This window comes from Natrix helvetica, assembly GCF_964273705.1.
Source record: "Natrix helvetica genome assembly, chromosome: 11".
NCBI classification, from domain to species: Eukaryota; Metazoa; Chordata; class Lepidosauria; order Squamata; family Natricidae; genus Natrix; species Natrix helvetica.
The window spans coordinates 6,318,627-6,332,326 of record NC_138562.1 but is presented as its reverse complement, the minus strand read 5'-3'; the positions used below and the strand labels follow the sequence as shown (position 1 = coordinate 6,332,326).

Here is a 13,700-nt window from a genome sequence, read left to right as displayed (position 1 = left end):
AAGCAGGAGGCCCAATGCCATTTCAGACAAGTGAGTGTCCAGTCACTTCTTAAACACCTCCAGTGATGGAACACCCACAACTTCTGAAGGCAAGTTGTGCCACGGGATACTCGTCCTCACTGTTAGGAGAAACGAAACTGAAGCAGTCTACTGCTCTGGGAAGTAAACTTAAGCACTTTGTCTGCGCTTGTCTGCTGATATAAAACTAACTGCTTGTGTTTGCGTATAACTCTCCTGCCTTGGGTTTACTTGGTATTGTACATTTATTCACATCTTCTTATGTATATATATAAAGAAGCTAATGAATCCAGCTGCATCAGTTAGCTGTGTGTGCTTTCTGGATTTGAATTTATGCAACAAACTTTGACAGTATGGACAGCAGAGGTGGACCAGTTTGGACCAGTTCGGCCGAACCGATAGTGGTTTGGCGGCTTGAGTTGCTGGAATCTGCAGCAACCCAGGCCTGCCATGGCCCCGAACTGGTTCTCTTACAGGGCCGCCACCTTGATTTTCGGTGCTGCGCATGCGCATAACAATTGTAATTGCACAAATGTATTTATTTCTTTTTAAAAATGTTTTGCGCATGTGCAGAACTATTTTTGTGCAAATGCGCGTGCGCGGGGGGCAAAAGTTTTGCGCGCACTGAACTGGCAGTAATGCCGGGAGCAACCCACCTCTGATGGACAGGGCTGCAGAAGAAGCAGTTAAAGAAAAGATGACAGACAAGAAGCACGATCAAATAAAAAGAAGGGAAGGGGGGAGAGTAGAAGTGGGGAGAGTAGACTTCTTGAGGTTGAGGGCAACCTCAAGAAGATGGGTTGGTGATGGGAAGCTCTGGAATGTGGGGATGAAGATGCCATGTGGTCGGGAACTATAGACTGCACAATCTTGTTCCTAGCAATGTCTTTGGGAGAAGTTCAAATTGTTGATGACAAGTGGGATAAAAAATATAATCTGGGGGAGGGGAGATAAAAATAGATATATCTCCCCCACCCACATATGATTCTCCAAATTTGCTATTTATCTTTGGGAGGAGGAAATAAAAATAGAAAAGATGGAGAATAAGGAAGATTGGAGAAGCTCAGAGGATAAACCGGGGGTGTCCAACTTTGGCAACTTTTAAGACCTGGCTGAGGAATCTGGGAGTTGAAGTCCACAAGTCTTAAAGTTGCCAAGGTTGGGCATCCTTTGGGATAGATAGTATTATCTTGATGGAAACAAGGAAGATTATAAGTGGGATAGCCAATGAAATAAAATCTGGCAAAAGAAGATTTAATTGATAAGCTGGTCCACTGAACAAAAAACTTTTCCATGCTACATCATTTTGTGGCAGAATCAACCTTCACCATCTAGGTCCATGATGGCGAACCTAAGGCATATGTGCCACAGGTGGCACATGGAGCCATATTTGCTGGCACACCAGCCGTCAGCTCCGACATGCATGCAGGCACTTGTCAGCTGATTTTTGGCCTTCTGGAGGACAGTGGGAGGCTGTTTCGCTCTCCCGAGGCTTCAGAAAAGCCTCCGGAGGCTGGGGAGGGCGACGAACAGGCCCAACAGGCCAACCGGATGTTTGTTCCTGAATTTCCGGTTGGCCCATTGGGCCTGTTTTTCACCCTCCTCAGCCTCCGGAGGCGTTCCTGAAGCCTCAGGAGGGTGAAAAATGGCTCCAACAGGCCAACCGGAAGTTGGGAAATGATCAGTTTCTGGAGGGCCTCCAGAGGGGCTGGGGGAGGCCATTTTTGCCCTCCCCAGGCTTCAGGAAAGCATCTGAGGCCTGGAGAGGCATCATGCACACATGCGCACGGGAGTTGGCTGTCACGTGCGCATGCGGAGGTGGGTGGGAAGTATTGAATTGGTGTGGACACGTGTACGCAATAAAGTGACAATTTTGGTATAAGAAAAAGGTTCGCCATCACTGATCCAGGTAGACCCTGAAGCCTGAGATGCTCTTATTTCTTCTTCTTTTCTAATAACCATTTGTGATCTACCAAACCACCATAGATTTTCTTTTGCCCATTGCAGATAAAAGTGCCCATGGCTACATTGCAGCCCATCCCTCGGTAAGTACCCTCTCTCGGTTGCTAATGAATTTCTATGTTCTGGAATTTCCTTTGTTTTCTGGCTTAATTTGCTGTATACAGGGGTAAAAATGATCCCTTTCGTGAAAACCTTTCTTTAAATGAGTAGAATGCACATTAGCAAGAGAATCTACCAATATATTTAATGTAGTTCACACTAATTTTGCATTACATGCAAGTGGTCCTGCTTTTAATGCTGAATGACTGATCGGGGGACATTTTTCATGTTGCATGACTTAATTTTGCCCTGCCAGCTAGATAACAAAGACTCTACCCTGGCGGCAGATAAGAGAGGCATATTGCAAAGCTTCTGTGAAATAGACACGTCTACAGAGCACAAATGCTTCTGCAGATGGGAAATTTTTTCCAACATGGCTACATTTTAAATATTGATAGGTACAACGAAATGTAGATTTCTCCAAACCAGGTGTGTTCCAGCGTGAGAGAGGCTGAGAAAGAAACAAAACTCAAGATATAAAGTCCACAGGTGGGAGATGAATTTGTTAGTGGCAAATGGCATGGGATGAACACATTCAAAATATTCTAAGAAACTTTCAGCCTTAATGAACTCTCTAATGAAATAGAGCTGAAGGTCCCAACCACAATTTCCAAGATTTGGTAGCTTACTTTAATTCTTGTGTTTAAATTGTGATTAAAATTTGCATGATTCTTGCTTCTGTATAAGGGACGTGACCTCTAAATACCCCTTCCAATCCTGTTATTCTATATTCTATATATGGGCTTCAACTCCCAGAATTACCCTGTTCTGACTTAGGTTTCCTGAGAAAGCATAAATCACAATCTTAGTCCCCCAAACCCTCTTTTACGGCTGTGAATTATGGTCATTCACAGCCCACAAGGCTTCACAAACAGTCTATGAAGAGTCCAACAGATGTCTGCTCGAGTTGCCCCAGTCTTTCAGGGGAATGTTGATAAACACCCACCTTATCTCCCTTGGAAGGCTGCCAGAGACCTAATTGCCAATTAGTTTTGCAAGGCCAAACTCAGCACAGAGTCAAACAAGACTTCTAAAAACTTGAACTGACTAGATGAACTAATTGCTTCTTGCGAAGGCTCACATTCATTTGCTCCTCTTTTATGTCTTATGGGAGGGGCCAATCATCTCCAAGCCTTACTCCTGAGTTGCCCCTTTTTTCTTAATTGTTCTTGCCTTCTGGCAGCTCTGCACATGCGCTCACTGGGGACAGGCTCCCCCTATTCTTCTGCCTTGCTGATGTCCGACTCTGGGGGCTCCGGAGGCAGCATGTAACTACCAGATAGCTCTGGCCCCCTCTCTGCCTCCGACGCAGAGCCCTCATCCGAGCCTTCCCCAGATTCCAGGAGTGACCCATGTTCCTCCCCAACCTCCTCACTGTCCGTCTCTGCTGCTGCAGGCTGCCGACAGACCCCAGCCAGTTTAACTATTGCTATAAAATAATATAGAATAATAGGGTTGGATGGAATCCTGGAAGTCTTCTAATCCAACTTCAAGCAGGAGATCTTATACCATTAAGTAAGACATGGTTGTCCAATCTCTTCCTGAACACCTAGAAATTCTCAGATTAGGAAAACAGATTAGGAATAAAAATATCATATGGAGAGCAATGGGAAACTGTACAACACCTCGCCCATCCCTGCCAATCTGCACGTTATCAACTTTCACTTGCAATAATAATCTTATCATTTGGGATTCCCATTTCTCAACGTTTCTACAGGCTGTAGTTTTACAGTGTTATAAGCCATTGGGTTTGTGTTTTTTTTGGATATTTATCTAATTTCCTTTTAACTTTTGTGATATGTGTTTTTTAATGTTGTACGCCGCCCTGAGGCCTTTGGGAGAAGGGCGGCATATAAATCCAATAAAATAAAACAAACAAACAAACAAACACATGTTATCAACTTTCACTTGCAATAATAATCTTATCATTTGGGATTCCCATTTCTCAACATTTCTACAGGCTGTAAGTTTTACAGTGTTATAAGCCAGGGTTCAAAAGAATTCCATGTTAAAATAAACCCATCTATACTTTGTGCCACACTGTGTAGATAGCATAATACAAGATGGCATAATACAGATGGCATATAATATCTAACAATCAATTGGTGCACTACGTTTGTTTTAAAATATATCAGTGTTTCTCAACCATAGCAAATTGAAGATGCTGGAGTTCAACTCCCTAGAATTCCCTAGCCAATATGCTGGCTGCGGAATTCTGGAAGTTGAAGTCCACACATCTTCAAGTTGCCATAGCTGAGAATCACTTCCTGTAATCTCAACAGCAGAGACATGGAATTGATGGGTGGTGGAAACATCAAGATAGGAGAAGTTAAAGAGATAGCGTGCTTAGTCTTGTAACTGGACTGAGATGGGATGAAACTTCATCAGTTTCTGCAATTCTTACCTTTAGAGCACGAAAACAGCTTCGGAGCCGCCACTGGCTCCCCCAGTTTCAGAAGAAGAGGACGAAGAAGACGAAGAGGAGGAGGACGACAATGAGCCACCCCCCGTGATCGCCCCACGCCCAGAACATACTAAATCAGTAAGCTGTTTTGGTTGCTATCACAGCAGGACTGCTGAATGCTGAAGGAGGCCAGGAAGGAAAAATCAGCAGATGCAGAATTTAGTTTTTTTTTTAATAAAAAAAATCATAATCTTTGCTTTGTCCAGGTTTTTCGCCTATATAGCTCGAGGGGAAGGGGAGTGTGTTGTTCTCCAGGTTTCTGACTTAGTTGAGTTACCTTTTTTTAAGCACAGATTTCATTTTCAAGAGTGTTTCTGAGAACCAGGATTACTTTATAAAAAAAAAATAGATTTGAGGCAGCTAAATGCAGAATTTCCCTTCCTAGCACAAGGCCCAGTTCAGAGGGAGACAATCCATAATACAGCAAAGAGCCCACACTTATTGTTGATGTCGAGATATTTTTTGGGATAAAGAATGGTTTGTATCCATCCCCTGAAATTAATCTGTTGACCCAAGACTTTGCAATCTTTGAGTTGACAATGCCTGTTCTGACCTAGGCATCCTGAGACAGTAAAAACCACACAGTCCCCAAACCCCTCTTTTTATTTAAACGGCTGTGAATTATGTTTATTCACAGCCGGTCGGTAATGAGTCATAAACAGTCTGTGAAGAGTCCGACAGAAGTCTGTCACAGTCTTTCGGGATAGGGCTTTATCTCCCTTGAAACACTGCCAAAGACCTAATTGCCAATTAGTTTTGCAAGGCCAAACGGAGCACAGAGTCAAAACGGAGCTTCAGAGTTTAAACCAACCAGAACGAACAAAGTTGCTTCCTGTAAAGGCTCATGTCTGTTTGCTCCTCTTTTATATCTTATGGGAAGGGCCAATCATCTCCAAGCCTTACTCCCAGGTCACCCCTTTTGTTTTAACTGTTCTTGCCTTCTGGCAGCTCTGCGCATGTGTGCACTGGGAATAGGATCCCCCTGTTCCTCTGCCTCACTAATGTCCAACTCTGGAGGCTCCGGAGGCAGCCCATAACTCACAGATGGCTCCCGCCCCCTCTCTGCCTCCGACGCAGAGCCCTTGTCCAAGCCTTCCCCAGACTCCAGGCCTCACCCATGTTCCTCCCCAACCTCCTCACTGTCTGACTCTGCTGCCAGCTCCGTAGGCCACCAGTGGACCACAACAATTCCAACATTTTGTCAGTGCATGAAAAGATGAAGAAGACCTCTTACTCTGGCGTTTAGTCACAAATGGAAAAACATCTTAGAAGTCTTGAAATCCATTCCATGCTCGCCCAAATTAAATGTATGAAAAGGAATGGAGTATTTGTGGAAGGGCAGAAGACCACTGGTTCTCATCTGCAAGACAATTCACAACGGATTTGTTTGGGGTCCACCAATCTCAGCTCTTTGTTTCTTTGTTTCAGATTTACACACGTTCGGTGATAGAGCCTGTTGCTTCACCAGCTACAGTGAAAGAGTCAACAGTCCCCCAGCCTGAAAATTCAAACACAAGCACTTTGTATAGAAACACAGATCGGCAACGGAAGAAATCCAAGATGACCGACGAAGAGATTCTAGAGAAATTAAGTGAGCATTTATTTTTCTCTTGTTGTAGTCATTTGCTGACAAAATCACATAACGGAGTTAGGAAAATGACAGAAATGAGAACAACCATGAGTAGTTTTAAGGTCTTCTAATTACAGTGAGAAGTTACATTGTCATGACATGTTACATTGCATCAGGCTAGGGTCAACCATCTGCATTTCTCACATAACATAATAAGGATCAGGCAGAGTAGCTCAGCAGTTAAGACACTGCGGGTTTGAGACTTGAGCACCAGACAATGGGTGAGCTCCTGTCCTTGCCTTAGTTGTTGCTAACCTAGGAGTTTGAAAGTATACAAATGCAAGTAGATAAATAGGTACCACTTTGGTGGGAAGGTAACACTGCTCCCTGACATCATACTGGCCCCAGGACTGTGAAAATGTCTATGGACAATACTGGCTCAATGACGTTGAAACAGAGATGAGTACCACCCTCTAATGCCAGTAACAACTAGCGGAGTAAAATCTGGAGGGACTCTTCTTTTACTTTTGGTTAAACAATTTATAATTTTGCAAACCCATGCTCTTCAGGGAGTTTGTGGCTCAAACCATTGCATGAATTCAGGAAATGATTTAATTCAATAGCCAGGTGAATGTATGCAATGCAACCATTCAGTTTGCAACTTATAACCTCAGTTTGACTGGCCAGAACTAACTAACTAACTAACTAACTAACTAACTAACTAACTAACTAACTAACTTCCATTCCATTCCATTCCAATTCCATTCCAGCCAACTCTGTGTGGTGTATAATATAAATAGAAAATTAAAGCCATATGCCAGACAATAAAAAAATAAGAAATCTAGAAAATAAGAACAACCCATATGCTAGTCAGTAAAAAGGCCATTTTGGTGCAATATTGTGAAGCAAAACATTTATGTCTCAGCAGCGCTATTAATGAAGCCCAGTTCAATCTGATTCGCTGCCCTGAATCCCTAAACTCATTTTGCTTCCTTGATTATTGTTGACTTTCATTTCTCTTCCTTTAATAATGTAGTAGGCGCTTGATTACCATGCTCAAAGGTTTTCCTTTGAGCCAACTTTGAACTGGAGATGGAAAACTTGCTTGAAGTCTCTGTCAGGCTTCTGAAGCCTGAATAACTACACGTCTCTCTGGCTAATTATGAAAAGAATTAAGAATGAATTAAGATTAAAAACAAAAATCTAGGCTATATCTCCTTCCTTTGTTAGCTACGTTTTCTGGTATCTCCATGGTTTTCTTCTACCTGTCTTTATAAAGATGTCACGGAAGTCTATTTCTCCTCAACTTCATTGTTAATTCTTTTCTGAAATCATGTCAGACAATGTCTCACTAATGATCATTGCTGGTAATAACCCATAAAAGAAAAGGGACCCATCATGCACCTCCCCCCCCCTTTTTATTGTGTTAATATAAATCCTGATACATTGTGTTATTTCAATAGACTGATGTTTATCTAATTTAAGATAATTGGATTATTATTTAATACCTTCGAGTATTGGATATAAAAAGGAGGAGGATATTCTATCATTATTAGTTACTGGAAGGAATGAAGGAAAATGATACACCAAGGTATTGAGTGTATAATAAACATTTTGGTCTTTGATTAAATTACTTGCTATTGAAATTTTGATTCTGAAATTTTGATATATTCTTATTTGGCTCTCTCCTTTCTTTCTTTCTTTCTTTCTTTCTTTCTTTCTTTCTTTCTTTCTCTCTCTCTCTCTCTCTCTCTCTCTCTGTCTACCTCTCTCTTTCTCTCTGTCTCTCTGTCTCTCTCTCTCTCTCTCTCTCTCTCTCTCTCTCCGTCTGTATATGTGTGCATATCTGTGTGCTTATAGAAGGAAAAATAGATGAACAAAACAAGTTTGAGCGAACCTTACCTCATTGAATTTCACTGTCTACCCAAAGCCCTGCTGAACGTGGTCTATGCACTGGATATGCAATTAACTAGATGGCAAAAGGTTGAGAAGCTGACCCTTCTGACTTCCCTAAAAAAGATGGTTCAGTATTTCAGCCGCTGTAGGGAAGACAGAAAATACTTTTTGGAAGATCTGTTGGGTTGGAACCTTGGATGTGATGCCAAGGTTCTAAATTCGCACTTGGTGATTTGTCTGAAATCAATTCTCAGTCTCTTTTGTTGTATCCTGGCACCTAAACTGATTTGGGTTGATGCCTAAGAGCTGAGGTAGCACAGTGGTTAGAGTGCAGTACTGCAGGCTACTTCAGCTGACTGCTACCTGCAATTGGGCAGTGCAAATCTCACTGGCTCAAGGTTGACTCAGCCTTCTGTCCTTCCGAGGTCGGCCAAATGAGGACCCAGATTGTTGGGGGCAAGAGGCCAACTCTGTAAAGCGCTTAGAGAGGGATGTAAAGTACCGTGAAGGGGTATATAAGACTAAGTGCTTAGTCTTCTTATGTCTGAATTATGTTGGATGTCCTTGGATAGAAAGAATCATAATGGAATTATTTATGATTCTAGTAGTAGTAGTAGTAATAATAATAATAATTATTATTATTATTATTTTTAGATATCTCTTTTTCCTGAAGGAGCCCAGTTTTGCAGAAGGACAATTAATAATTGATAATCCTTAAAGAAACAATAAATACAGAAATCAAAACAAGGTTCATTTAGGTCAGGGGTCCCCAACCCCCAGGCCGTTACTGTGCTGTGAGCCGTTTGGAATCTGCTGTGGAAATGATGGGTGAGCTCATGCGCGTGCGCACATCTCCAATTGCATGAGTGGCATGCAAGCATGTGCATACACACTCCATTTGTGTGAGTGCCGAGCATGTGTGCCCATCACTCGTGCAAATGGAACTGCTGGCTGCTCATGCAGAATTGTCTCCCCCCACCTCTTTGCCAGGCCAGTAGGTAGGTAGGTAGATAGATAGATGAGATAGATAGACAATGAGATAGATAGATAGATAGATAGATAGATAGATAGATAGATAGATAGATAGATAGATAGATAGATGATAGATAGATAGATAGATAGATGACAGATGATAGATAGATAGATAGATAGATAGATAGATAGATAGATAGATAGATAGATAGATGATAGATGGATGGATGGATGGATGGATGGATGATAAATGATAGATTGAGACAGATAGACGGATGATGGATGGATGATAGATGATGATAGATAGATGAATGATAGACAGACAGACAGATGATAGATGATTGCTGGAATAGACAGATAGATAGATAGATAGATAGATAGATAGATAGATAGATAGATAGATAGATAGATAGATAGATAGATAGATAGATGATGGAGGGTTGATAGACAGACACAGAGAGATAGATGATGGATGGATGGATGAATGAATGGATGATAGACAGACAGACAGACATGCAGTACAAGACATGATGGCCATTATCCTTTAAATAAATCATTGAAAGATTGTATATATAGGTCAGACATCAGTTTTTTAAAGTCATTTTTGAAATAGACCCGTCCATTACAAAATTTTCCTTTATTTCAGTCTTTAGTATAACTAGGAAATAGCTTTTTCCAATTCTCAACTGAATTTATTATAGGACTAATGTGTTGATGCTTATCATAATACCATCATAATTACTGTTGCTTCTCAATTAATTTTAAGTATTTTAGTTTTTTCTAAGTCTGCAACTTTCTGCCAAGAATGTTCTTCTCAATCCCAAAATTTTCCTAAACACCTATAAAGGTAAAGGTAAAGGTTCCCCTCGCATATATATGCTAGTTGTTCTCGACTTTAGGGGGTGGTGCTCATCTCCGTTTCAAAGCCGAAGAGCCAGTGCTGTCTGAAGACGTCTCAGTGGTCATGTGGCTGGCATGATTAAACACTGAAGGCTCACGGAATGCTGTTTCCTTCCCACCAAAGTGGTCCCTATTTTTTCTACTTGCATTTTTACATGCTTTCGAACTGCTAGGTTGACAGAAGCTGGGACAAGTCACGGGAACTCACTCCATTACGCAACACTAGGGATTCGAACCGCTGAACTTCCGACCTTTCTGATCAGCAAGCTCAGCATCTTAGTCACTGAGCCACCACGTCCCTTCAAACACCTATATATAACACTTATTCTTCATTATGTCACAAGCTGTTCTATGAAAATACTGGAATTGTTCACATTGCCAAAATCACATAAGCTCTTAAGCAAAAATGTAAAATGTAATGATAGGTTCAACTTGCCAGATCTTGTAGGAGTGCACAAATGTCAAGAGATTTTGTGAATTCATTAGATTTTATAGGCTTTTTTTTTTATTTGAAGGAGCAGCAGTGGGTCTTTGGAAATTTAGGGAGAAGCAAATTATGCATCACATCTGAAACTATTTATATACCAGGTTGATAGGGAAAATACCCAGCATAGAAAGAATTTAGAATAGCAAGTTTGATTTGCACTTTGTGTAAAATGTTTTTGTTATATTAATTCATCAGCCAGAGAAGAGTGAACGATCTATATCAATTCCATAATTTAGGTTTTTTTTAACAAAGGGTATAGAAAGTGTTATTTATCTAAGACTGTACTGGTTTTCTCATTTTGATTCCAAAGGTATAGTTTTTGAAACTGAAGCACTGTGTGGTTTTAATTTTTTTTTTCAAATTTTGAATGGTGGCACCCAAATAAACATTTTGTCATTTTAAACTATTGGGTGACATTGTCACCTTTTTTTAGTTTTCTTTTTACAACTGATCTGTTTTCTTTTGCTTCCTGAATCTCACCTGAATATTTAATTCTTACTGTTCTCCAGACAAAGAATTTCTGACAATATCTTTTTTCCAAAATTATTTGGGAATTGTACACTATTATGTGTCTTGGCCTTTTAATGTATGTTTTAACCAAGGTCTATTTTCCTTGTTTATTTTAGGAAGTATTGTGAGTGTTGGAGACCCGAAGAAGAAATATACACGGTTTGAAAAAATTGGCCAAGGGTTAGTACTCCTTTTTTTCTGGTTTCCTTTTTCTCATCATGGTATTACCTGGTATAGAGATGTACAATCTGAAGGCTGTGTGTATCACCCAAAAATTAGCTTGGCCCCAGAACCAAATTACTACTAAGTATTTAGAATGACATGGATAGACTTAAACCCTCTTCCAAAAGGGTTTACAAAATCAGGAAATATTTTTAAAGGATACTTCATAATAATATTAATAAGTTCATTATTAAGAGAACATACCTATGGGGTGCAGCCAACTCACCTCAGACAATTCGTGACAAATGTTATCTGCCACTATCCAATTGACATTATTTCCATTGACAAAAGGGAAATCATGTTGAAGAAGCAGTGGTGGATAACATTTAACGCGTTAGTTAATGTTATCCATGGTACGTTGTCCCATGGTGACTTGGCTGCGAGATGGCCCTGGTGAGTTGGCCACAGTGAACTGTCCTATTTGATGCCCTGGAAACCTGGATCACTACTTCCTGTCCATCATGTGTCAGCCTCTATATCGCTTGCTTGCTATCGGCTGCCATAGAAACGGGGAGGGAGAGGGTTTTGGTATTTGGGAGGGGAATTGTGCTGGAGGAGCTATCTCGGGACGAGGAGGGAGTCTTGTTCTCACCGTCTTCTGCGCATGCTGAATGGTTTTGTTTAAGTCTGGTCAAGGTCAACCGTCTCTACATACCAGCTGGATGAGGCCACCCGAAGATGCACCCCACACGACACCCTTGGGAGCTGGAGATTGGACATTTAGCTTGCGGTTGTTGGGGGGAGGGATTTGGATAAACTTTTGATATATACAATGTCGTGTCTTTGGCCTCAGATCTTGCTTTACCTTCGTTGCTTTTGCTTCATAGTCAGTAAAAGTGCCTTTTCTCTAAAACAGTGGCGTTGGGGGTTTCCTTTCTTGAATTTTGGAGGAGGCACATCTGACATTAAGCAAGTATCTGCTTAGATACTGCTTAGGGCTGTAAAGCACTGTGAAGCGGTATATAAGTCTTAAGTGCTAGAGCTGTTGCTATAACCATCACAGCATTCCCACAATCACATGATCCAAATGCAGGCTCTCGGCAACCAGCATGGTTGCAGCATTCTGGGGCTTATGATAGTTATTTGCAACCTTCCCAGCTGGCTTCTGGCAGGTGTGTAGTGCCTCCTCCTGATCCTGTAGAAGCTATTTGGTACCATGTTATCTTACTGGATTACCTACAAGGCTCGGGGATTGGAGGCGTTGTGGGCAATGGCTCCATTCCTTCATCAATGAGTGCTTTGAGTCTGTGGTGGTGTAGTGGTGAGAGCTTTTAACATGTGGTATGCCACAGGGGTCATTTTCTCTCTCTCCTGTACTTAACAACTCCATGAAATCCCTGGGGAAAGTCATGTGACTGTTTGGGGTGCAGTATGATAAGTCTGCAGATGATTACCAATTTTAACACAGCCATCCCAGCCTGTAGAGAAGAAGTGGTTGACATCCTATCTCAGTGCTTCTCAACCTTGGCAATTGTAAGGTGTGGGAACTTCAACTGCCAGAATTCTCCATCCAGCGAAAGCTTGGGAAACAATCTCCTATCTTGATTTCTTGTAGGAGGAAAAAGTGTTAGAATATTCAAGACAGGGAAAGACATGGTAAGAAGGTCAGCCAATGAATAGGCATAGCAACTAAGTCAGCCAATGGGAGCTTAAACAGTTCTGAGTCTGTGCTGAGAATCGAAACTGAAACTACTCTGTCTGCTCTGAACTCTGAAACGAACTGTTCTCTCCTGCTTGTGGTTCTTCTTGTAACTTCTACGACATTGAAAGAATCTACTATTGCTATTGTACATTTGTTCATCTGCTATTATGTATGTATAGAAGTTAATGAATCCAGCTGAATCAGTTATCTGTGTGGGCTTTCTGGGTTTGATTTTTCTGCAACAAACTCTGACAAAAAGTTTAACTGGGAGAGAACAGGCTGAAGGGAAGAGAATTCAGAGCTTCTAGCACTGATGACGTTACCTAGTTTGGCAATGAAACGTCTGCAAGGAAATCACCACACTCAGAGATCACTAAGGACCCGACGGAAGAGGATTCAGATTCTTTAAACATCTCCATTCAATGCAGAGATGCTAGGATAGATGTGACCTTCATAATTACATGACGATAGGAAGCTTGTTGACCCTTCTCATGTTATTATTATTATTTTTGTTCTCTGGCTGATGGGTACGATCTTGATTCCCCTTTTTATTTTTCCTCAGGGCTTCAGGTACTGTTTATACAGCAATAGACATTGCTACAGGGCAGGAGGTGAGTGTGATGTCGTTTGTTTCAGGGTTATTTTGCTTTTAAACATGGAGGACTTGTTTCTTTTCTGGGTGGAAATCTGATCATCTAAAGATTCTTCCTGTTTAGACCACTTAACTTGATGCAGTTCATGATTTGCATATAGATGTTCTGCTTATGTCCTAATTGAGATGAAGTCTTATAGTGACAAAGAACAAATTCAGGAAATGATTTAATTCAATAGCCAGATGAAGAATGCTGTATGCAATGCAACCATTCAGTTGCAACTTATAACCTCAGTTTGACTGGCCAGGACTTCCTTCCTTCCTTCCTTCCTTCCTTCCTTCCTTCCTTCCTTCCTTCCTTCCTTC

General features: G+C 41.3%; 1 protein-coding gene across 2 annotated transcripts in view; it reads left to right on the top strand.

The window, feature by feature from the left end:
* Positions 1 to 13,700, top strand: part of PAK3 (p21 (RAC1) activated kinase 3) — a 182,963-nt gene that overhangs the window by 155,381 nt on the left and 13,882 nt on the right. For both annotated transcript variants that reach the window (XM_081964001.1, XM_081964002.1), the window contains exons 5-9: positions 2,026 to 2,063; positions 4,490 to 4,621; positions 5,972 to 6,134; positions 10,995 to 11,058; positions 13,305 to 13,353. In XM_081964001.1, coding sequence (XP_081820127.1) covers positions 2,026 to 2,063; positions 4,490 to 4,621; positions 5,972 to 6,134; positions 10,995 to 11,058; positions 13,305 to 13,353 — 446 coding nt within the window. The remainder of the gene's footprint in view (positions 1 to 2,025; positions 2,064 to 4,489; positions 4,622 to 5,971; positions 6,135 to 10,994; positions 11,059 to 13,304; positions 13,354 to 13,700) is intronic.